Genomic DNA, 26492 nt, shown 5'->3' on the forward strand with positions numbered 1-26492 from the left:
TGGTGGTGTTGGCATTTAAATTTAGATTCTTTTTGAACAGCTTGTCAGAAGATCAACAGAGCTAAGCTGGTGTCAAGTAGAGCCGTCTGCACTATATATTTAACTGCAGTTAAAATACTAAGCACACAAGCATCATACTAGATGGACAACTTTTTTATTTGTGACACAAGAGGGGGAATGTGCATGTCTCTACAGTTTATTATTACGATTTTGGTGGTATCTTCCTCAATGCACAATCTTAAATGATGATCCAGAGCTTAAATGAACATGACAGATGGTTTTGTGTGATAGCTCGCGGGACAAGTTTTAACCTCTGCAGAGAAACACATGCAACTGAATGATTTGTTCAGATTCAACAAGATAGACGTTGGCAAAAAATATGCACTGATTTCTTTGAAGTTCACAACCTGAATTTATTTATTTTTTCTGGGTGCCCTGAATAGTTGAATATTCGCCGATTCGATCGAAGTTGCCCAATTTGACTGCCGATCTCACAGTCGTATAGTCCTAAATTTGGTTATGAAACAAGAATAATTCTATGATAGCTAAATGGGGGTGCTGAATGTCTGATTTGACATGGAATTGCTTAGTCTCTCTACCAATAAATCATAATACTTCGCCTATTATACTGCTCATAAAAATTTGAAAATAACTCATGAGTTTATAATCAATCTCGTTAGTATGCAGGAATGGTAGACTAGGTCGCAATAATACTGTATAGGCAAGATTTGACCAATCAGATTCGACTATGTTGATTCTTAGTCGGGGACAGCCCTGATTTCTTATAACTGTCTGACCCCTGCTTCCTATATACGTCCCCTTTTACAAGTGACCTTAATGTTCTTCTCAGCTCAAAACACATCCTTACAAGTGAAAGTCGTCTCATGAATACAGATGAGCAGACTCGTGCAAAGAGGGGCCCCAAGAACAGATCGCTCGCTTCTGGTGATTGATGGCTACTATTCTGCTGGCATATTTATTTTTAGATATATATATAAATCTGGGGACACAGGGAATGGTTAGGCTAGCCATTAAATGTTATGTTGAAGAAAAAGCGTGAGAAGACTGCAGAGGACGGTTGTGATGAGTGAGAGGCAGCGGAGTAAGTCGAGCTCTGCAGCGGGACACTCAAGCTGATGATTTCACTCATTTTCTACTCATGAATATCTGCACTTGAGTTGATCGTTGAAAGTGAGAACTCTCTCCCTTTAAATTAGCCTCAGACAAGGCCGTAACCATGTAGTTGATATGGGGGGTGGGATTAACTTTTCATTAATTTTTGAAAGTAATATCTATATTGCTGTTTTTCGCTTTTGCTTTTTACCTTTCTTGCTTAATCGTTTTGTAATGGTTGAAATCAGAGAATAGTTAAGCAGAACAGCTTAATACTAGGACCGGTAATTATGATCATTGTAATTCAATTTGTCAAGTTTAGTTATAGGCTAAGTTTGATTACATTTGACCATTATTATTTTCAATGTAGGTGCAGGTTTTCCAGTTGTAGCACAGCAAATAAGGCAGATATCAGAGCCACTTTGTCCTCGTCACACCCTCTCCCCAATGGGAACTGCCACAGCTAGACCCACGCCAGGTTATTTAAGGCTCTAAATAAAGATGCTGTTGCTAAGTTACTGCCTTGAAAATGGGCAATTTTTATAACACCTCCCTTCAATCCCCTTAAATTGTACCTCTGCACTGCCAGAGTATTGTATGTGTGTAAATGACTCTGGGATCATGTGAGCTCCATGTTTTACTATAGGGGGACAATGGCCACAAGCTAATAACAATACTGAGTACTGACTGTGGTGTCTTGAGAAAAATGGTTTCCGGTGTGAACACGTTCTGCATGTATTTTCCTGTAACTTTCCCCTTGGGGCTGTTGACACTGACACATTTTTTTTTTCTCAAGCTCAATATAAGTTAATACATTTTTCTCTTTTAATCACATAAGCAAAGTGCAAATGAAACGTACCCAGATAAATTAGACACAAGAGACAACATAACAAAAAAAAAAAGAATTTCTATGAACAGCTCAGGTGGTTAAATTATACTTACAAATAGCAAATAAGTCACTTCAGCAGGTAAGTTCATTATCTACATTATAGTAAAAATCATACAGAATCAACTTGATGGAAAGTTTCACAGTTGACATGGGTTTATAGGCTACTACATGACTTGCAGTGCAAATTGTGATCTCTTTAAGCCAGTTTTTTTGCCCAACACCTAGAGAAATAATCTACATATACAGAAAATAAACTACATTTTGCATATTGACACAGCAGGGTGCAACTGATGATAATGCATTTGCAAAAACAACAATTGTGGGTTCACAGGGTGAAGGTAAAACTGCCAATATGTCAGCCATTTTTACTTAAGGTCCATGCTACAGTAAACAGTGCAGTGCCTGTCTTAAACAGAGTGAGAATTAAGCAACAGGTGAAGGCTTGTTCACAACTTGATAATGGAAGCTTTGACATAACACATGGTTAAGAACAATACAAATTGAAACTCAGGACAACGTTTTAAACTCACAATAAATTAAAAAAATCAACCCATCAAAAACATTTCTTTACAACATTGATTTAAATAAAAATGAAATGTTTATGCACATAATTCACAGCTATAAATTAGCATGATAAAAACAAAACCCTCTATTCATTCTGATTAACAGTCCTGGTTCATCTTTGTACTGCACATTATAATTTAAGGACACATATTCTTATGTTAGCCGACTAATTCTTATGTGAAACACGTGCAATGGAAAAGCATCTCACAATCATAATATGAGCTTTCTAATGTTGAACTAATGCTCAAAATCCAGTAGTTTTCTAGTGCTGCAAAGTAACCCTCTAAAGGGCTCTTTGAAAAAACTTGTTCTAATTGATTAGGGGCCATCAACGCCTTTTGTAAATTCAGCAGGGTCCTTGAGAGAGAAAGTGAGTGTGAATGTGAACAGTAATGGATGATGCTGTCACACTGTGGTGGTGGTGTGTGTGTGTGTGTGTGTGTGTGTGTGTGTGTGTGTGTGTGTGTGTGTGTGTGTGTGTGTGTGTGTGTGTGTGTGTGTGTGTGTGTGTGTGTGTGTGTGTGTGTGTGTGTGTGTGTGTGTGTGTGTGTGTGTGTGCGTGTAAGAGAGAGAGAGAGACAGAGAAAGAGGGATCAAGATGAGGATAAAAAACGAGCGATAGAAATAGCTGGAAATATGAAAATCCAAAGTAGCTTCTGTCAACATATCCATATGTATCATTACTGAAATAAGAAATTAATATATAAATTACGATGACAACTTTGTGTTATTTTGTGTGTTTTTTATTATTTTATTTTTTTAACTTGTGTTAGTGATGTTGTGAATATGTTTTGATCGAAATAAATAAACTAAACTAAAAACTAAACTGTTCTCTGCATGGACAGCCAGGTCAGGTTAAGATGAGGCACTGCATGTCACTAGGGTAAAAATCTTTAACTTTTAAGTATCAGCATGAAACTTTGATGGATGATTACTTGTATTGAAATTTTTTTTTTCCAGGCGTTTTTTGAATACAGATGCAAATTTGTTTAATTATGTAGAAATGTGCATCGTTTTAGAAACCAAAAATCTAGATGTTGGATAAAGCCTTTTTTCATTTAAAAAATCAAAAAATACTTTTTATAGGTACTTCAAAATGCATTTGCAGCACAAAAAGTAGCATACATCAAACCATTAATGACATATGAACAAATCCTTCTTTAATAATCTTCACAATAGTGCTGAGAATGATAAACGTTTAGTTGATGTAAGTGCTTAAAAAGTTGAGATTTTTGGTTCAGAGTATTGAGAAAAAATTACTTTTTGGGATCATGTCTGTTAAAGATGTTTGTAAGGGAGAAATAAACGGACGCAAACAGACACGTTTTTGTCAAATAAACACCTAAATGTGTATTTTAGACCTTTTATTATAGCCTACTAGTATGATAAAAGACATGTTATGGAAGCAAAATAGACAAAAATCTCACAATTGACCAGTGCTTGAAAACTACATGTTTTCACCTGCTGCAGTGTCTCAACTTAAAAGGCCAGGTAAAAATATAACAGAGAAAAACACACCTTGATATGTGACCTCAGGGGATCCAGCTCTACCTCACATAATGCCCATATTTGGATTCATCCACACGTACAAACCAAACACAGTCTAAAGTGCACAGCACCCAGATAGAGGAAAACAGTTTTAATAATTGTTATTGGAGCGTAAGCAAGGAGGCGTATGGCAAAGGAATAAAGCCAAGTTTGAAAAGATGTTTTTCCAATTCCAAATGTGCTCAGGGTTTGAAATAGGAAAGCCCACTTCAAAAGATTTGTTGGTGATTTACATCAAACATTAAAAATGTCCAACAATTTATAGTCAGTAATTAGTGAAGAGCCGAGCCAATTTCTGCTTCACTGAGGCAGATCTTTGCCCCATTTTTAATAACAATAATTGGCATTATGTCATAGAGAGAGATAGTCAGACGGAAAGGAATCAATAGAAGTGGGGTTTAAGTTTCAGTACGCATCAGACAAACTAGACCATGTGTTGACTAACTATTTGTAAAGGTGTTTATACCTGTTTTTAATGGCCAAAATAATAGAAATGAACAAGACACTTTGAATTGTAAGAAAAGGGGTAAAGGCGCACACTTAAGGACAGTCCCTTCTCAATAATAGTAAGGTAGAGTTGGGTAGGAAGGTGGTGCCAATGCACCCCAATGATATAGTTTTCTAACTGACTTTTTTTGTAATCCTCAAGGTGTCTATTAAGCCAGTTTTGATGTTCCCCAACTTGAAATATTGCTCCAAGGGTCTGTTTTGCGACATTCTTTGTGGCCATCTTTGAACAATTTAAAATGTACATAACTTTAGAACAATACATCATAGAGACAACTGACTATATTTTTCTGCCTCATTTTGGCATGGGAAATTGATTAAAACAGTTATTGTAAAGGTTCTAACAAATTGGTAACTTGAAACTTGTGAAATAAGGGAAATAAATGTACTAACTGTGTACTCGAAATCATAGTAAGACAGTAGAGGTTGAGAATAAGGTGGTTTACAAGGCTGAGCATGAGTCAACTGAGAAGCTGCAAAGTGCTAAACAGTTCCTGCCTCCTCGTGTCACCATCTCCTCCCTGCATGGCTAACCAGGACACTCAGGTCAAATGTTCTCCTGTCTGCCTGTACCTGCAGAGGGGACAGTGCTGTGTGCAAACAGACAAGGGAGGCCCTGTGTGTGTGTGTGTGTGTGTGTGTGTGTGTGTGTGTGTGTGTGTGTGTGTTTGTGTGTGTGTGTATGTTAGTGTGTGTGTGTGTGTGTGTGTGTGTTTGTGTGTGTGTGTGTGTGTGTGTGTGTGTGTGTGTGTGTGTGTGTGTGTGTGTGTGTGTCTCTCTCTCTCTCTCTCTCTCTCTCTCTCTCCCCTGTGGAGGCCAGCCAAACCCCGCTGTTATACTGTCAGCGAGTCCCTGACAAATGCGTGCTGAGAGTCACCGTGGAGACACACTGCTGCTGCTACAGTAAGCTGAATCAGCGCTTTGCAGGATATAAGACAGATCTTTATTTACCGCCGGCCGTGACACGTTTACAAAGCACTCACAGATTCATTTCAGCCACTTCCCTCTGTCAGTTATACACGTGTCATTTAATCATAGCACTGTTGGGGAAACACTGAGATGCTCTGAAGCTTTTTGTTGTTCTGGTTTTGCTCTGATGTCTAAAGTATAAGCACTATAGACTGTATAGGTGAACTCTGAGGTCGCTACGGTGGCCTTGAGGGATCAGTGCACTTAATGGGGTTGAGTTGTGGTATTTACTGTGTTTTTAATGCCTTCACGCCAGCGATATTTCAATTTTAGCACACACTTACACTTGAACCTTAGGGTGAACTCATTAGATGTTGGTAGTCAACGGTCTCTGTGGCCTTACACATGGTGAGGTCTCGGTGACATTGTACCATACTGTAGCTTCTTAGGAGCGTTACCTTCTTTAAAGCCTTGCCTTCCACCTCTGGACTTTCACAGCTCTGCAATTGTATGCCAAACGGAGGCATATAACCACTAGGCAGTAGTTCTTCATGTGATGTCGTATTTGCAGCACTTTTTTTAAAAACACTGCACATGTGTTGTCAAATTGTCAAATTAATTAGCTTGAGTTTTTTCTATTTGCGTGTGATTTGTTAAGTTGTGGTGCGTTGAGCTCTCAGGGCCACCATAGCACACCTTTATATGTTGCATGTGTGAAGGTGACTGGCCCATCAACAGTGGAATAAACGCAAACCTGTTTCTGCAATTCAATATTGGCAAAAAAAACCTTTTGTCTCTTTTTAACATCACTTTGAAAGAAAGTCTTTGAAATAGTCGGCATGATACTACAGGCTGTTTTGATGTCTCAGGAGGAGAGAGAGAGAGAGAGATAAATCCTCGGGGTGTAAATGGACGATCCATAAAAACTGTGCAGGCAGTCTGACAGAGACAAAGTACAAGTATGTTTAGCAGCTAAATATAAAACAGCCAACAAGCATTTTTTTCTTCCACAGCATTTGACCTGTTTGTTTTGCAGCCTCCTGGGCCCTAAAGCCTACAGTCTATACAGTCTCCAGTGAATTCAATCAATCCGACCACAAACTTACTGATCCTCTGAATGGCCTTTAATAGACGTTTCAAGATGCCTCTCTAGCCGCTGTATATCTTTTTTTCTCACACAGATGCTAAAAACAGAAAAATTGGCACAACAGCAGCTGGAGCAGTGATGTCATTATTGCAATTCACATGAGAACAAGAGCAACACAAACAGAGAGGTGCTTTAAATAAACTTGAAATGCATGTCATTTTTTTTCTTACCGTACCTCCTGAGCTGTCGTACAATGTAACAGATCCAGTTTCTTAAAGTGATACTTCAAACAAACTTCATCTTTTCAGTTTAAAACAGGAGACATGGCTGTATCACAACTGTAGTTTGGTTGGTCATAGAGAACAAAGGCTTGTAGTCCGTCTGAGTTCATGATAATTAGTAAGTTATAGCCATTTATGAAGCGAAAATGACAAAACATTTGTTGGGTTCATCTTCTCAAATATGAGGAATTGCTGATTAACTTTCTTATTCATTTTAAAAATGTTATATTGGGGGGGATTTGTGCTGTTGCTCAACAAAAACACAATTTGAAGATGTCACAATTTTTTAGGTAATTAAACAATTAATTAAAAAAAAATCTGTCTGATTAGTTGATAATGAAAACAAATCCTTAGTTGCAGCAGCCCTACAATGGATTCCAATTCCTACAAGTGTTCACTTCTTAACCAGTCTTGCTGCATCATCTTCTTTTCCGCTTGTCCACTCATATCTTTGTCGGATGGTTGCATATGCTTGAGCTTGTTAAAAAAAAATAGACAGTAGGGATTTGTAGTCCAAGTCTATTTGTAGTCCTTTAATTTGGCATTTGATATCAATCCTTCCTCAAACAGCTTCTTTCACCATAAGGACCATAGAAGGGCTTTCCGTGGTGTTTTTAATACAGAATCCAATCCAGCAACTATGAATGATTAAAACCTGGTCTCCCCCCTTAGACAATACAGGTACATCCTCATATAAAACCTGTAACACACAGACCCCGGTTCCTTCTAAGCCTTTTTATGACACACAAAGGATTTGATTGTTGCTGCTGGAGTATCACTTTGCACTTCCGTTGAGAGGAGGGTAACATTATATGGCACTAAAACCTTCCACAGTTTCAAAAAAATACTGGACAAATTGAATTTCTTTCACCGATGTCCCATTTTTTGTGTGAGTCATCTGTCCACAATCTTTCACAAGTCTCCAGGGTTGAGTCTACACTGAGGTAGCATCATCATCCAGCTCCCACTCCATACTCATGGTCATTCTGTAACAGTGCAGTATAACGGCAAAACACATTTTTCACAGCTCCAACCTTTTTGAATAGCAACCGTCTCCGGTTACCGTCGTCCATTGTCCAAAAAAGTGAAATCAAAGGGCCATTTGTCACGGGAGAGACAAGGGGACACATCTCACATTTCACATCGGGCTAAGGACACGACCTGTAGGTAAATAACAGCAGCGTTTTTTCATACAACAAGTCAGTTCTCCCCCACACTCATCGTTTGGAGGGGTCAAAATAAATAATTGCCGGGACAAATACTTAAAGAGACAGAGACACGTTTTTAGATGGAGCTCTCGTCAGGCTGTGGGTCCAGCTGTGTGGTGGTTTTCCTTTGCTCCAGAATCCTATTGAGCTCCTCGGTAAACGAATGGTATATCGGCGACACGCCCTCGGGATCTGCCTGCCTTAGCAACATGTAGCTATTGCCATTCATTTTCCTCAGCACGCTAGGCAGAGTAGCCGACATCCCGTTAGCGAAGTCCAGATCTGGCAATGGGGGCGGCATGGGAAGAGGGGGGGCCGGGGGAGGCGTTTTGGCGGGAGAAAACTGCCCCTCCCCTGGCACTATCTGTAGGAATCCGTCCCCTATGTCCCCGAACGTCGTCATGGAGATCGAGCGTCTCCCGTGTCGACCGTTGCAGTGGCTGGAGATGGTCTTGAGTTCCAGGTGGGAGCTCCGTTTCCTCTCGGACGAGCCCAGAACGTGCAGCCCCGTGTGGGAGAACTTTCGGTCGCGACGGGGGTTCCGCCTGGTGCAAAAACTCACATATACGAGCACCACCGTCAACACCAAGCAGAGGCCTCCAAGGACGGCCACCAGCGAGATATACACGGCCTCCATGTGTCTGTAAGTCTGGAACTCTGGTCCTGAAGGCATTGGGGCAGGGGGGGAGGGTAGAGGTCGCTCGGTAGGGCTGTTGGTGGTGAAGAAAATTGGGCTAGAAACCGTGGTGGGCTCGATTGTGGATGTCGGTTCAACGGGGAAATAGGAATCCGTGTGCACCCGTACTGTGTAAAGATACACCAACACAGACACAGAGTTCTCCACAGCGAAGCAGCGATAAGAGCCACTCTGTTGGGATCGCGCTCCTATGATCAGCAGGCCGTCTGTCCCGATGCGGTAGCCCGAATTCAGGCCGTAGCCCTGGAGCTCTTTGCCGTTGAGCGTCCATCGTGGTGTAGCCAGGTTGGAATGGAGCTCACACTGGAGAAGCACGTCGTCACCGGACATCACAGAACGCCTCCGATGGACCGCTGAGAGACAGAGAGAGAGAGAGAGAGAGAGAGAGAGAGAGAGAGAGAGAGAGAGAGAGAGAGAGAGGACAGGAGACATGAAGGGGGGTATAAACAGGGCTCTCATAGATTTTTACCAAATCATTTTTTTTAAACGTATTTATGGCTTTTCCATGGCATTTTACCCATAACCTTATATTTAAAGTGGCTACAAGGAACTTCCAGCGTGTGTTTATTCTAGCGGCCCCTTTGGACAAAAGCTGTAGTAATTTAATGACGGCAGCTGTTGTTCCTGGGAGAGCGTACCCACAACAAAGGCATTAAGAAAAACTATATACGAATGGGGTTCTTTGCACTGATGGTCTTGTTTGCTGTAACATGTGAAAATGTGTATATAAAACTTTCACAAAACCTTTAATTTCAAACAGTTTTTATTCAAATCTATAACGTTACGTATGTAGGAATTTCATGACCTGTATAAATGAACTAAATTAATAGATTGGACAGCGACGGCTGTGAGGGCACGGAATATTTCGGCTTTGTGAGAATAGTGACTGATTAAACGACTAAAACGCAGTCGTACACAGAGATGAATATTTAAAGAGATGTCATGTCAGCGAGGTTATGTTTCAATAGTGCAGGTGAGTAACCTGTGTGGCTCAACCCTTCAGCATGACTTTCCGTTCACATTTCATAATCCTCTTTAAACGTGGTGAAGCCCCGCAATGCAGCCAGCCTGACCTCCAGCCAGAGAGAGACTGATTAAAATGTGAGAGCAGGGAGCAGGGGAATGGGGAAGGAGGATCCCTTAATAGCTGCCAAACGATTCAGTTTTCAGGCAGAGGAAAGTGTGTGTGTGTGTGTGTGTGTGTGTGTGTGTGTGTGTGTGTGTGTGTGTGTGTGTGTGTGTGTGTGTGTGTGTGTGTGTGTGTGTGTGTGTGTGTGAGGGAGAGAGGGAGTCAGGCAAACTAATCAAAGGGAATGGTTGGACGGTCAAATTAAGTTCTAAACTTTTATTTCAAAATTAAAAGTGACTTTACATAATGGATGTTGTAATACAAACCATTTCCTGAATTCTCCTTGCAGCCCCGGGTCCCTCTGGAGATATCCTGGGTCAGGTTGGATCTGAAACGAAGTGATTTTAAAATTGAGTTTAAAAAGGTTTTCCTACCGTAACATTTGCACTTTAAAACATCTTACGAACTGTTTAAAAAACATACAAATAACTAAGACTGATCATTAATGAGAAGCAATGATTTGAATTCACAAGAGAAACACAAGTTTGCATAAAGATCAAGGCAGGTTATGGATATGTATCATAATAATTTGCATAAAAAAATAACTTCCACTGTTCTAAACACTGGTTCAAAGTTTGGTTACAGTTTTCAAAAATCCTAATGTTTTCTTGTGAATTCAAAGATGCCAGATGCTAGAGGAATCTCCCGCAGAGCCGATCGGGGCTGATGGGGGGAAAAAACATCCAGGTTGACTACGTTGTTTTGGACCTGTTTTAATAGAGAACTAGGTTGGAAATGAAAGCATGTATTAATTATTAAGTATTAGACTCTGTTTGGCTGTAGGGCCCAGAAGAAATAAATAGAAATCGACCAAAGAAAGTCATGTAATGCAAAACAATGTGTCAAAAATGTTCATCTCTGTTTGTAGGTTTATGAATCATTTTAAGAGGATCCAACAATAATGATCTATGCATATTTTTTGACTTTTTTTGCGCTTTATTCACTCTTTCTAATATTGCGTCTTATATCTAATACTATTTATATTTTAACTTGAAATTTTCTTAACTTTAAAACTTTCATAACCACGGTTTTGACAATGTCTATAAATAATTCAAATGCACAGAGCAGCAGATATGATGTCAAAAGTGTGTTCAGGAGGAAATGAAAGACGACAACAAACGGTATAAACAGGTGGAACAGCAGAGAAGGTTTAGGGGAATATAGACTCAGGGTCTGAGGTGAAGATGCAATGCAAATATATCTGTCTCAGCAAGAATCTGGTTAACTTTTCTTCCAAATATATTTTGTTCTCCTATAAGCACTATGTGTGTCTTTTATCGCTTTCTATAAAACACATTCAAGTAACTCAGTGTGTTTGCCTTGTCCCCAGATATGTCTCTTTATTAGTATACAGGTGTGTGTCCCTCTCACCGTCTTGCATGGGAGGATATTTCCACACACTCCTTCCCGTCCCAGCCACAGAATGGATCTCTGGCGAACACACAGTCGTAACAGGACGTGTACCTGCCACAGGCCGACATGGGGACCTGCACCACACCGGAGCGAGAGCCCACGTAGATACTCCGCTGTGACACGAAAAAATGATTGATTCATCCGATTATATGTATTTGACCTTTAAAAGCCTACATTTAGAACAGGCAATGTCATGCAATACACAACATTTTCTAAGACATTTCCGTTGACTGTTTGCTGCAGACACTTTATGTATATAAATATGTAGTTAGTTCAAACTTAGTTGCTTAAAAGTTCTCATATATTTTCTGATTTACAGATGATAGATTAAAACACCACTGTAAACCCTATGTTAACATATGACTACATACATGAATAGTTGAATACATACCAGAGCGGAGGATATGACCATGCTGTCTATGGGCTGGGGCTTGTCAAACAGCTGCAGCTCTTCTATGATGTGCATTTCTCCACCGACCTCCACGGCTCTGTGAAGCCAGCCATCATCTAGAGGAGGAGATACAAGCTTGTCAATCAAGATGCTTGAGAAACTTTTCAATGTTTCTCATTGTTAAAACAATCCCATGAGGACACCTAAACCGATAATGAGTTAGTAAATCCTTTGAAAAAATAAATAGTAACGGCTGGGGACTGTCATCACACAAAGTTATAGGAACTATTTTCAGCCGTGGAATAATACACATTTGGTTACCGTGTGAGGACGATGAGTGACATTTCAGGGTATTTGGTCTTTCAATGGGATTTGTTAAAAACCTCACCAGTTCCCAGAAACAGAATGGTATAGAGGTTTCCATCCAGCGCGGGCTCTTTGTGCACAGTGATCTTGACGTAGTTGACGCTCCTCTTGAACATGAGGGGGCGCTCTCCTATGGGGTGCACCTGGCTGGCCATCAGAGGGTGTCTCCTGGCAAATGTCAGCACATTGTCTGGGAGGTCCCGGGAAGAGTTGATGCCCTGGGACCTGTGTAGATCTGTTATACACTGTAGAGATGAGAGACAGAAAGATACTGTCACAATAAGTACTATGTACAGGTCTTAGAAATGCTTTTTCTGCATATCTTTAAGAAGAAAATATATCAGACAATTAACGATGTATGAACAAATCCTTATGTAATAACCTTCAGAATAGTGCTAAGAATTATAATAGAAAGTTAAATTGATGAAAGTGCTTTATAAGTTGAAATATTTGGTTCCCAGTATTACACAACTAATGTTGAGATAATGGGCAGTTAAGGATGGTTGTATAGGATAAATATACAGAGGCAAACAGACTAGGTTTAGTCAAATAAAACCAATGTTTTTGCCTTAATAGATCATGAAACTCACAGCTCCGGGTCTTGGCTCAGGTACTTTCCCGGTGTACTCCCTCCACTTATTGTCCTGCACCTCCATGTACGGCCCGTCAAAGGCCTTCTGCACGTCTGAGAAGGAGTACTGGCAGATAGCAGACGCTTTGATGTTCTTCCTGAAAGACAATCCCACCCACCATGAAGATTAATCATTCACCGCTGTATCAACACAGATCGAATTTCTTTTTCTTTTTTTAAAGATTTGTTTATTGGGGTGTTTTTCTCCTTTATTTGATAGATAGATAGATAGATAGATAGATAGATAGATAGATAGATAGATAGATAGATAGATAGATAGATAGATAGATAGATAGATAGATAGATAGATAGATAGATAGATAGATAGATAGATAGATAGATAGATAGATAGATAGATAGATAGATAGATAGATAGATAGATAGATAGTATAAGTGCATTCTACCAGGTTCCATCGGTGTGCCCCAAATCTCAAATTACAACCACATCAAAGGTGGGATCATGAGCGGCCAATGACAGGTTTTCTATTATTTGAAAACTGTGTGTGTTGAAGTGGAAAAGTGTGGGGTTTTTTAACGCTCAAATTACACTTATGAATCTAATCAATTAGTTTTGAATGGGACACGTGGGAGTGGCATCTCTGACAGGTGTGTAATTCCCCTGTAATTTCTCAACCAGAGGTAACGCACACACTCACACACACACACACACACACACACACACACACACACACACACACACACACACACACACACACACACACACACACACACACACACACACACACACACTCCCCTGTGACTCACTATCAAAGCAGCCCCCCGTTTTGTGGTTTCTGGTTGAGCACCTGTGAAAGAAGCGCCTTGAGGTGGGAGTTGTTGTGACCCTGAACCCTTTAAGCCCCGAAGGTTAGGATTAGTAACGCGCGGAAAATGTGTGCGTCACATTCTTGGGTCCATTGTGTGCGCCCACCCTCAGCCCTTCAAACGCATTCAGGTGAGGGAAAATGAGATCGTAGTGAAACCGGAGTCCGCCATTCAAAACGAGTGAGTAGTAGTTATAGCTCAAGGGGGTTAGTCATTCCATCACGTTTGAGCCTAACGCGTGGTGATGAGTGTGGCTCGCACAGGTGTGAGATTTCTAAAGGTAAAATCAGTGTGGAGAAATGACAAGGTGAGACGGAAAGAAAGAAAGAAAGAAAAGAAAGAAAGAAAGAACGACAGACAGACAGACAGACAGACAGACAGACAGACAGACAGACAGACAGACAGACACAGACAGACACAAGCACACAAAAAAAGCCATGCTGTGTTCGTTTGGTTTATAGTTGCAATTGCAATTTTAATGTCTTTACATATTTATGAATGCAAATGTTATAATCTCCTGTGTGTGCAATTCAAATTCATTTAATTTTTTTGTTTAGCTCAATCGCTTCGGCAAAGTTAATTTTTGTTTTCCATGCCAATACCTGCAGAGGAAGTTTAGGAGTAAAAAAAAAAATAATAATTAAAAAGAAGAAGAAGAAAAAGCAAGAGAACTAGATTGTGTTACTATCCCGATGCAGAGAGATCCTCTCCATCAGAATTCAAACCCCCTTGGGACAGTTTTATGCAGCATGACTCTGCATTATCAGCATAAACACACACTCGCATCGCTGCCAGACACTCCTCTGACACTCACACTCACACACCAGCACCGACTGCTTCTGCTTCAATAAACAGATCACTAAAGATTGTTGCTGTTGTCAATAAACCGTGTGCATTGATCGTATAAGGTGACTGAAAGGCATTCATAATCGTTCTACTTTCTATATATGTCACTTAGCTGCTAGGGAGGATTTAGGGAGGACAGTTAATTTGCAACGCTGAATTTTGAAAAAACGTGTATGAAATGATGCTGATACATAATATATCAGAAAATAAAAATATAAAATATAAAATATATATATACAGTAAAAGCTACTTTAAAGGAGGTTAAAAAGGCCACAACGGGGGCACTCGTAGCACAGTGGTTAGAGCGTACCCCCTTGCACAGTATGCCTCGCAGCAGAACCAGATTGGAATCCGACCCAGGTCAATTCTCTGCATGTCATTCGCCTATTTGCCCCATTTCAACTCTGTCTCTCTGAATCTGTCTAATAAAGAAAAAAAGGCCAGAAAATAATAAAAAAAAGAAAAAAAGGCCACAACAAAAAGCAGAATTTGATGTTTGTCTCTTTACCATTCGAGGCCGAAGACGCCGTAGAAGACGCTGCTGTGAGCATCTCGGCCCTGCAGCACGAACACACTGCGCAGGATGTTGAGGTGAAGCTCGTACTCTGGGACTGAACAAACCATACGCGCCTTCAGGAAAGATGTCCACTTCCTCTGCAGGGTCCGCTGGCCGCCCCAGTCATTCTGCAAACACAGGGGAGAGGGATGGAGGGATTACTTTAGATAGATGGATGGATGGATGGATGGATGGATGGATGGATGGATGGATGGGGGTGGGTGGATAGATGATTTGACAAAGCTGCTCCATAACTTACACAGATGTTTTCACATGTACAGGAATAACCATGACTCATAACATTCCGTGCACATGAAAAAAGTTGAGTAAACTTGACTTGATCAGACATTTTTTTAGCTAGGTTGATAGATAGATAGATAGATAGATAGATAGATAGATAGATAGATAGATAGATAGATAGATAGATAGATAGATAGATAGATAGATAGATAGATAGATAGATAGATAGATAGATAGATAGATAGATAGATGATAGATAGATAGATAGATAGATAGATAGATAGATAGATAGATAGATAGATAGATAGATAGATAGATAGATAGATAGATAGATATAGATAGATAGATAGATAGATAGATAGATAGATAGATAGATAGATAGATAGATAGATACTCTGACTAATTGTGTCTTAATTATTTATTTCACTTTTGTTTATGTGAGGGAGGGGGTGGGGGGTGTGTATGTGTTGTATGTGTTTACTTCTTCTGTTTTCTGTCTTTGTTTGTTTTATATTCGTATGTAAAAAAAATTGCAAAAAATCATCAAAATAAAAGTAAAAAAAAAAAAAAGATAGATAGATAGAGAGCAGCATAGTGAAAGCTCAGAGTGTCTTCATTTGATCTAATTGCATTTTCTGTAGCATCACCGGGAGGCAGAGGCACCGAGAAATCTCTTCCCTTAAAAGAGTAATTTAGCACACCTCATTTAGGAGAGCCGGTGTGGAGTGAGTCTACTTTTCTCTTTGTTTGTCGGGATTATAGCGCTCCATCGTTCTTTGTTTGTGCCTTTTCACAGGCATCTGTCGTTCATCACAGCAGCACTCTGTATGCATCGCTCGCCCACACACACACACACACACACACACAAATATATGGCAAAGTAGCTTAAATGGACATAACACATTAGTATCGTAAACAAAAGTGTCGGCATAGGAACCCTGCCATCAATAATAGTGGACTTAATTTCAGGTATAAGAGACAGACAAAGGTATTTGGAAAGGACCGCAGACGAATGTGTCTACTCCTAGCAGTTAATTCTTCTTGTATAGAGTTGGTTGTTGGTGTTTAGCAAAGATGGATGCCAGGGAGAATATCATGAGCGTTTATTATAGAGATGGATACCGGGTTGTGTTCTGTAATGAGAGCTAAAGAGATGATGGCTGGGACTGATAGATTACAATCTATGTCAATCACAGCTTCATCCAGGTCATCAAGCTTTGCCAGAAAACAAGAGTCCAGAGTCAAAGATGTGCCCTGGGGGGAAACTAACCCCCCAAGACGACGTGATGGAATCTGTGTTGCTGTTTAAGCTGGACATAAAGCTGTTCCCTAAAGATATAGCAAAGACAAGGACACACTTAGCCTTTCTTGTAGCTTCCTTGTGTGAGTGATTCCGGAGCCTGGTCTGTTTGCTCTGTAAACTTGCACGTTGCTAGCCACGATGGGACCCTTTGTTTACATACCCATTAACAGAGCCTAGGCCATGTATAAACACCCTTTTCTTCTTCTGTGCACACACAGTACTGACAGGTAGTGGATCACGATTTTGACAAAAATTGATGTTGACAACAAGCGTTTTCAAGAATGGCTCCACCTTCAAAATAATCACCCTTGCTCTTCATCTTCCTGAAAAGACCTTGTTTCCCATATAATTTAATGCACTTCTCTGTGAAAATAGGTTGAGATTTCCAGGGAAGTAGACGCGGTCTGGAATGGGAAGTGACAAACAGAGAAGGACAACTAGCTAGACAAGAGTCTTCAGTGCTTTAAGGCCAGAGGCGACTACCAGGGACGGCTCTCTATCCTCCACCCAGCCCAGCGTGGTGTCAGGCTGCCTAACGGGACCAGCCCGACATCTCCATGTGCTGCTGCCTTGGCCTAGTTCAGACTGAGTTATTACACTGTTCTGACAACTGAGAGAGAGAGAGAGAGAGAGAGAGAGAGAGAGAGAGAGAGAGAGAGAGAGAGAGAGAGAGAGAGAGAGAGAGAGAGAGAGAGAGAATCATGAGGAGCTGAATGGTTTGTTCATCCCCCTCACATTGCAAACGGGGCAAAAGTGGTAAAAAAATAAATAAAACACTCTTGTGTAAACCAAACTAAAACAATGTTTGGTAACACTTTAGTTCGATAGTCCACAGTTGACACTCAACAAGCCATCAGTTGATACGCAGTTGCATGTCAACAGTGAATGAGTTTACATATCTCAACAGATAAGTAACATGAATTCAACTAACTGTAAGTTAACTATAAGTTGCACTATTAGTAGATGATTAGTTGATATTCAACAGAGCTTGTTCAACAGATAAAAAAACAAGGATTCAACTAACTGTCTGTTAACTATAGGTTGCACTATTAGTAGATGTTTAGTTGATATTCAACAGTGAGTAAGTTGATACATATTTAGAATGCATTCAACTGTCGGTTAACTATAAGTTGCATGTTTAGTAGATGTTGTTTTGTACACGTAGCATGCATTCAACTAACTGTCAGGTAACTATTAGTTGCATTATTAGTAGATGGTTAGTTGATATTAAACAGTAAGTTAGTTGATACTTAACAAAGCTTGTCATCAAATATGTAACATGCATTCAACTAAGTGTTAGTTAACTATACGATCATTTTATTTTGTTAATTTATTTTTACAAATACAGTCTGCAACAGACATTGTACTTTTTATTACATGTTCTTTACAAATATTCAACTATCAGTCGAGTGTCAACTTCTAGTAAGTTGACTATCAACTGCTGTTATCAACCAATTCTCAACTTACGTTTCATATGGATCAACTTTTTCCCACTCACAAGGAACACATCTAATGAATGAACATTCAACCCTCTGTTGATCATATATGTTCATTGTAAAATAAAGATGAGAATGTTTTATCAATCAATAGGCACTACCTGTAGGTGACTACCTGTTGATTGTCATATGACTGTCGACAAACTATCAGTCAATATTCAACTTAGCATAAGTAGACAGGTCTTGGGACTGTCAAATTAAAGTGAAAACAGTTTAGTGTCTACACACTATTAACAGAGCAAAACAGAGAAAATAGTTGATTCTCAACAAACTATCAGTCGACGTTCAACTAAGCATTAGTAGAGAGGTCTTAGGACTGTCAAATTAAAGTGAAAACAGTTTAGTGTCTGTAGACACTCTACAAACTAGTAACAGTAGAAAATAGAGACAAGTTTTGCTCAACTGATGAGTAACACTGGATGACCCCAAAGTAAAGTTAAAAAATATATAGGCAGCATATCTGAACAGGAAAGAACATTTATTTGAAGTAAATTTAACTTTGTTCAGTAGTTACACAACATGTAGGTACACAGCAAGTACCATCAATACCTCTAAAAAAGACAATAAAACTAATGCATGTATTTATTTAGGTGTCACTTAGGCAATTGTTTAACGACAGATCGTCCAAAAATTGACATTCAAAAAGCTCAGTAAAGTGTACCATAACACCCAGTACCACTAGTTATGATACTGAGCAAACATATGTAATATATAACATCAGTTCTCATGAAACGCTTTGTTATGGTAAGAAAAAGATATATAATTTTGTTATGGACCAGAATATCTGAAGCTCCTAGTAGCTCGGGAGGAAATGGATTAACAGCAATGGTGAAACAAGACACACTGATTCAGCAGTTAGGTTTGACAAGTAAATGTAAAATACTTATTTTCTACTCTCTCTTCCTTGAAGTGTATGACATTGTTGATTCTCAGTAAAACATAAAAAAAACACAACAGTGCCATTTTTTTCATTATGGACTCAAGATAAAAACAACTTAATTATCACTCTCCTGTGACCAACCACTAGTTTAACCTGGTCCTGCCACTGTTATTTGACTGAGCACATTTGAATAATTTTTCGCTCTCTTTAGATCCAGTTGTTGGGTTACTAGCCACTCCAGGCCTGCTGTACTCCTCTTCAATTTAAGCAGTCGGGCTGAAGAATCCAGGAATCTTGTCCTATCACCCAGTTGATGAACATAGAAAGAAATGATCTGAGAATTACCACAAAATAGTTCAAATGCATTTTGATTTCCTTTATCTAAATCATTATAGCATTGTGGTTCCACATTCAAACACATAATGCTTTATATTGCTTTAATAAAATATATTTGGTACCCTAATCAAATAAAATTCTCACTGAACCTTGTACAGATTGAAATTATTTTTTAATTAAAGAAACATGTAATCTCTATGACCATCCTACACAACACCACATGCATAGACTCAGTTTTTGCTCACTTTAGACTGAAATAGCAATGTGCACTTTGAATGTGGAACATGCAAACATTTATTCAAATACAGTTTAGTGTCTATAAACACACTTTATTTAGACAGATACTTGTGAAGCTAGGCAGCGCTAGGCTCATGCTAACGTTGCTAATATAGCTAGCGCGCTAGGCGCGGCGCTAATGCTAACGTGGCTATGCTAGCGGGAGGCCGCGTCGCTAATATATATGACATTATTGTTACATACACAAAACGATATCTCACAAATACCTCAGTTAACTCACCAATTATTCCCTTTGGCTAATGGCAGCATACTGTGACCACCACGGGTCTTCAGTGTGAGATGGATTGGTTGGTCAAGCGGTCTTTAGCATATAGCTGCTGCTTTTACTGACCAGACACACAACCTTCTCTATGCAGTAAAGAACGAGACCTCTCGCTTAAAGGGACACTGTGTAATGTGACATCATCAAGTGGTACAATTGTAAATCGCAAAGGTTGGTCTCTATGGCTCCCGTTCGGAGAAGCAACGGAAAGCCTACGAGGACATGTCCAACTGGTATAGTTCCGACGGACAGTGTCGCCAACTGTAACCGTTGGCTTTCACGTATAGGCTTGTTGAATGTGAAAAAAACTGCTACTTGAAAGTTACAGTTGCCAACAACTAGGCCTACAATGGCATCGTCAACCACGGCCTCAAGTCTGTCCGATTCAAGTGATGAGGTGAAGATAGTTAGGCCTATTAATTAGGCTATATTTCTATGTGTTACAGCTTTATCGTAAAAATAAAACATTCATGATTGTTTTTATAGTGTTGGTGATAGGCTATTAGCTAACGTAAATTTTGCAGTCGGCTAATACTAAACAAACTGCTAACACAAAAAACACATAGCAGGTAGGCTATACATTAATTTTGTAAAGGATACACATTTATAATATCCATTTGCAGAGTCAGTTACTGGAGGTGACAGTTAGAGGAAGAGGAAGAGGGAGAGGAAAAGGGCGAGGGAGAGGTAGAGGTGCCGGACGAGCTAGGGCCAGGCGAGGGAGACCTGTGACCGGCGGACGAGCAAGGGAAGAAGATGAGGAGAGGCTGGCAAACTTCCAGAGGGAGCGAATGGAAGCGACAGAGGTTTGTAATGTTATGTTACCCTTTATTTAGGCTGTACCCCTTCCTATTGTACAAAGCATTACCACACAGTGGTTTTAACATACCAGGTCTGTGCTTTAGCCTACATTAGAGGCCTGCATACATTAGCGCACTACAGATAAATCTATAGCCTAACTAAGCAGTGCGCAAGTCAGCATCGCACCGGTAAGTGAGGAACAAACATTGTTTACTCCCCTGAGCAGCAGAGGAACGAGCCTCTCATAGCAGACAGTTGCATATTAAAATGAAAGCTTTTTAGTTGGTGACGCTCGTGCAAAAACTCGGCGCTGTCTGCACCTCACTCTAGGTTACTGCGGTCGGACTGTTATGATCAGCCTATTTTGAGATTACAGATTGTGACACCGATTTTCACTGTCAATCTTTACATTAGACTACTGCAAAACTCGGATATAAAAACTATTCATCAGCATGCAAGTCAACTGATTAGGCCTACTGCCATAGGCTACAAAAATAAATATCCTGAACTGCCATTATATCGATCATAAAATTATGGAATTATGACAAGCATTAGGCAATGAGATCCTTTACATTGTATTGCCTCCCGTGCATTATAGCCTACTGCAAAACATGTTGTCCAACCTGTTGGCTATATATAGTTGAGGACAGAATTATTAGTCTCCAACTCCAATTTAATTTTTTTAAAGTATTTCCAGAGTGCTGTCAAACAGAGCAAGGAATAACACAGCTTTCCCATCCATCATAGTTTCATTTTGAATGATTTTTTTTATACTTTGCACACAGAAACAAACTTATTCAACAAAAACCACCAGGGGGATTTCTTTTTAAATTAAATTATAATGGGGAATAATAATTTTGTCCTCAACTGTAGGTCTACCTGTATACCTAATGGCTTAACCCCATCTTATTTCCTTTCATTTATTCAGAGACTTCTGCAGGAGATGAGCTTCGAGGATCACAGGCGCCTCGCAGTGCGAATGTTGGAGAGGCAGCCGGGTCTGATCTTCGATCTATTGGAGCATCAGCAAAGACATGGTGCTCCTACATCGGCAGAGGTACCGGGGGTACCTTGGTGTACCTGTAGCAACTGTTTGGAAATGCCAACGGACAGAGAGCGAAAATGCTGTGGCCAAGACCCTGCCCACTGTGTGAGCTTCCTGCCGCATTTCACGCAGTACTGCCTGGACGAGGGTTATCTGCGTATTCACCGGCAGTACAGGGAGGATCTGACAGCATTGGGAGCATTAAGGGAGCCCGGTGATGACAACCGGGAATACAGGCATGCAGCTTATAGGCACTACATTTTCTGGCAGCATGGCGCGTTAGGACAGGGGAATAGGAGAGTAATTCCCAGCTGCTGTGTGTGCAGGGTTAGGGCAAAATTCCCTGACCCTCATGGACAATACACCGGCTACATCCCAGGGATCTAAGTCGTTTTGTCACATTGTAAATTGTTATATTCATATGTTGTATTTGTCCAGTTCTGTTGACTGAATTTTTTTTTCTAAATAAAAGGCGCATAAGCAATTTAATACACAATACGATTGAAATGAATGTTTTTCTGAAATATAGATTTATTCATATGTGGTATACCATAGGTAAGATATTACCTTCTATGCCTGACAACGCCACCTCCAATTTGATGGGCAGGAGGAACCCGTTTACATTAGTCATGAGTATTTAGTAGATTTTTACCGATGTATCTTCCCTTAACATGAGCAATGACATGAGGCATGAATTGGTGCAAAAATATATCTTATTTATTGAAAGTCATTAGGTTAAAACCATCTCAAAAAGATGAATGCAAAAGCAGCAGTCTCAGATTTACAACTTACTCTCCTTGGTATAACGCGCCCCACACACATCCTGCGTCTACCTCTGGAGCGCGTCGCGTTACCTTACTGCTGCCTCTCTCGGACTTTTCTCGGACACACATGCAACGTCTCAGCAGCTGCTGCTGCAGCGCTGCCTCTAAAAGCCCTATCTTTCTACATAGAGTTTTCATAGATAATTCCCATTAAAAATGAAGTTCTTTCATGTCATCTATGATGCATATGATTTATATTGAGTCTGGACAGTAATCCGTGCGCCCCATTGCCATTTTTTTTCTTTTTTTTTGCCATATTTTCGCTTGTTGGAAGTTTTATTTTGAAGGGGACACACCAGGAAATGGTGAAACTACAGCGAAAGCTGCCAGTATGAAGTCAATATGACTCTCAGCAGAGTATTTCAAAAATCACTTTACTGATTTATACGGGAGAGAGAGAGGGGGGTGTGGTCGGGGAAGAAGAAGGCCGTAGACACAGATAGAGCAACGGAAAACTGTTGCGCTCATCATGATCTTTTTTATTTCTTCACTATATTGGATCTCTATATGTGTCATTTATCCAAAAATGAAATGCCAGAACTAATTGAAAATTAGGTTTTAAATCCCTCGGATTTTGATTGCACAATTAAATCGTGAAATAAAGGGATTATTTGCGTATACGACTGAGGGATGTTTTATTTTGAAATAAACACACCGGGTAAACGTGTAACTAGAGTGAATGCTGCTGGTATGACTGTCAGCAGAGTATTTCTCTATCAGTTAAAGCACAGAGACGCGAGAGAGACGCGCTGCTCTCAGAAAAAAATAGGCGAGCCTCCTGAGGTGAAGGGGAGCGTCGCTGCAGACGTGCCTCCGACGCGCCTCAGCAGTGCGTCTGAGGTTGGATGTGTGCTCGCTCTACGTTGATTTCACAGTCTGTGACCAAAAGTCAGACGCAGACGCGAGGTAGACGCGCAGTAGAGGTAGGATGTGTGTGGGGCGCGTTAGAAGGTCTGGTCCATACGTGCAAGATGTCTACCCACTGTGGAAGACAAAAGAAACGAAAGCAACAAAAGCCAACACCAAACAAAAAGGGAAAACGCATGCACTATCTACAAAATATGTAACACAAGGTAAATAATGAAAATGTGCATTTTGCAATATTTAAAGTGTCAAACCGTGCAGTCCCACCACAGAAAGCTTAGACATGTGTCGCCACGGGCCCAGCCTTGTACAGAGATCCCTGAAATGTAGAAGGAGAGTAATCTGAGTTACACAATTATCGTTATACAAGAGCTGCTTGTCCGTATATCACTGTGCAGCACAATCTGCCCCCATGTTGGTCGCAGCATCGAAGGCCGATCCTGTAAAAGACATGGAGTGTCATTAGTCATGTGCATACAATTCAGTATCACTTAGAGGCAAAGGATGAAATTAAATAACGGCATGTAGATGTTTGTCACCTACCTAGACCTCTGCTGACGTGTGTTCGTACCAACTCTGATATTGTTGGTGGAGGTATCGGGGGCACAACACCAAGCTGCCTTGGGTCATCGGGGCGTAGGGTCCTCTTTCGTGGCATCCCAACCCCACTTTCAACTCTTCCTTTCACAATGCGGGCTTGCAACTCAGGGATATAACCATATGATTTCTCAACCTTTAAGGCGTAAAGGCTATATCTCCGTGCATTCTTGTTGTACTTCTTCCTAAGACTAAATATTAAAGTCATCACAAGTCATTATGACACCTAAATTCACATTTGTGTAAGACAAAATAAACAGCAATTATTTGAATACAACAGAAATTTTGAACGAGACTTTGACATACAGTTGTTGGCCCTCAGCCGTCCTGTATGTTGGCCGTTCTCGATGGAAATTGTAGTCCAGAGCAGCGAGGACAACTCTTGAGTGATACACTCGTGGAGTGAAGGCCTGGCGCTTGCTGGCATACATCAGAATGTGATTCTGGAATGACTCGAGATGCGCTGTTGATCTGGATGAATGAAAAACTAATTAGAGACAGAATCCCACAACCACACATTTCTTATGGCTCTGTTAAATTTCTGTTTAATTGTTATGGCCCCACACTTTACCTGAAGCGCAGATACTTGTGGACATCCTTCTGCCAGCGTTTGCTGAGCACGATGTTCAGTAGCGCTTTGTGGCTCTGGGAATCCTTCTCAATCCACTGTTTTCCATGAGTGTCTTCCAGGTGATCATGTTGGCAACTTCCCGTTTCCCAGGTGTGGTCGTTGCACACATGATGGAGAACCCCAATCCAAAGTGACTGAGGAAAGTAAACCAAATAAACACAAAAGCAAAACAAAATGATCATGTCACGGGTATTTGAATAATTGAACTTATTGAATAAAAAAAAAAGATATATTAATCTTGCTTACAAGAAACTGCTGAAATGTCTCTGCTGTCTTGCAGCACCACCAGAAATGATTAACTATATCCTTTAGCCAGTGAAGGAGAAGAGACTGCCCCTTCAACTTTCCTGCCTTTAGGGGATAAACAAAACACAAACAATGCAAGTAATTCCATGCATTTATTTTTGCATGGAGCTCTAACATAATACAATGATTCAACTGAGCTGCAGGCAGGTATAGAATAGTGTTATTAATGAAAATAGGTGTATTTGAACTTACAGCAGCGATTCTTTTGGACAGGTTTTTGGCACCATGCCATATGTCCAGGCTGTGGTGAATCCCAAGATCCTTAAATCTGCCTTTGTCTGGGTCTGTGAAGTAAGGAATATTTTAATTCAAAGTTTCTCAATTAGCATTTCAATAATTGAATTCAAACATTTTATCTGTTGACCACTTACTCAAAAGAGCTCCAATCTGGACATGAGCATCGGTGCACAACTCCACTACCTTCATCTCTTTAGTTAGCGTTTCCACAGCCTGGATAAAACCTTCTTTCTCCATAATATTGGAGTTCCAGTTGGTCTGTCGCTTGTCTATAGTGGCCACATGGACAATTGCCTTCGAATCAAGCTCCATGGTCGTGTAGCTGCAGTATTGTGCAGAATGCCCTGGTGAGTCATTTCTGCCATCACCTACAAAAATAATGACATTTCAAAATACAAAAAACACATGCCTGCAAAATTAGTTTAATTGTGTAACACAATACAATGTATGTAGAACAAGGTAAAATATAAAAAATACACACCCATGAGTACTACATCTTTGCCTTGAAGTCGGCTGATGGCCTCAGACCTCTTCTCTTCCCAGAATTCTTTAATTACGTCAACACAGTAAGTGTCCTGGATTGTGAAGTGGGTATTGGGGTTGACCATATTGATGTTCATGAACTTCAGGAGGAGAGCAACTTTAGAGTAGTTGTTTCCGGACAGCAAGATGTTTGTGGACAGTAGAAAGTCCCCAGCCTGCATGCCAAACTTTAACACAGGCTGGGAGTTCCACCGCCATAGACAATGTCCATTGGGGCAGATCTAATGATCAGAAAGAGTAGCCTATAAATTCACAATGCATATACAGTGCTGTGTTACCATACATAATGATGTGATGTTACTGTTAAGGCTTACCCATTCAACGTTCATTGCAGTGCCCCTGAAGGAGATGTTTGTTGGAAAGGGGCCAACACTGTCACACACCAAACCGGTCCTCAAGACACCAGTGCATCTGTCCACGGGCAGAGTTAAAAATGTGACCAGCTGCCTTAAGCTGTTCTCATAGATGACTGCTGCTCTGACGCCAACAATATCATCCTCACTAAGGACATTCTGAGGGCCTGGCAAAATTGGCATATTGAGACTCAAGGACTCATCGGAAGGGATGTCAGGGGCAGACAGGTCGTGCACAGTCTCATCAATCCCGACAGTTGTTAGATTATCTAACTGTACTCCCTTCAGTGCACCACCCATTCTGGAAAGGCAGAATATCAGGGATCATACACAGTACAAAGAATTTCCATGAATTTTCAGCATATAGCCATGACCTAATATATTGCCCGAAACATGTGTGTCATCTAGAAGAATAGAAATACATTTAAACGTAGTCCTAAACATTGTTTATATGTAAAAATTCAGGACAGAAACAAAGTAAAGAGTAGCAATACATTATGACTCACCGCAAAGAAAT

General features: G+C 40.4%; 1 protein-coding gene across 1 annotated transcript in view; it reads right to left on the bottom strand.

Moving 5' to 3' along the window:
* Positions 1 to 6767: 6767 nt before the first annotated feature.
* Positions 6768 to 26492, bottom strand: part of sema4gb (sema domain, immunoglobulin domain (Ig), transmembrane domain (TM) and short cytoplasmic domain, (semaphorin) 4Gb) — a gene marked incomplete at its 5' end in the record, with an annotated part of 43700 nt that continues 23975 nt past the window's right edge. Inside the window, 7 exons of the mRNA XM_080049351.1 lie at positions 6768 to 9156; positions 10199 to 10260; positions 11304 to 11458; positions 11737 to 11852; positions 12125 to 12347; positions 12693 to 12831; positions 14913 to 15088. Of these exons, the coding sequence (XP_079905477.1) occupies positions 8183 to 9156; positions 10199 to 10260; positions 11304 to 11458; positions 11737 to 11852; positions 12125 to 12347; positions 12693 to 12831; positions 14913 to 15088 (1845 nt within the window). The 3' untranslated portion in view covers positions 6768 to 8182. The remainder of the gene's footprint in view (positions 9157 to 10198; positions 10261 to 11303; positions 11459 to 11736; positions 11853 to 12124; positions 12348 to 12692; positions 12832 to 14912; positions 15089 to 26492) is intronic.

The sequence above is a fragment of the Ammodytes marinus genome (genome assembly GCF_949987685.1).
Source record: "Ammodytes marinus genome assembly, chromosome: 20".
NCBI classification, from domain to species: Eukaryota; Metazoa; Chordata; class Actinopteri; order Uranoscopiformes; family Ammodytidae; genus Ammodytes; species Ammodytes marinus.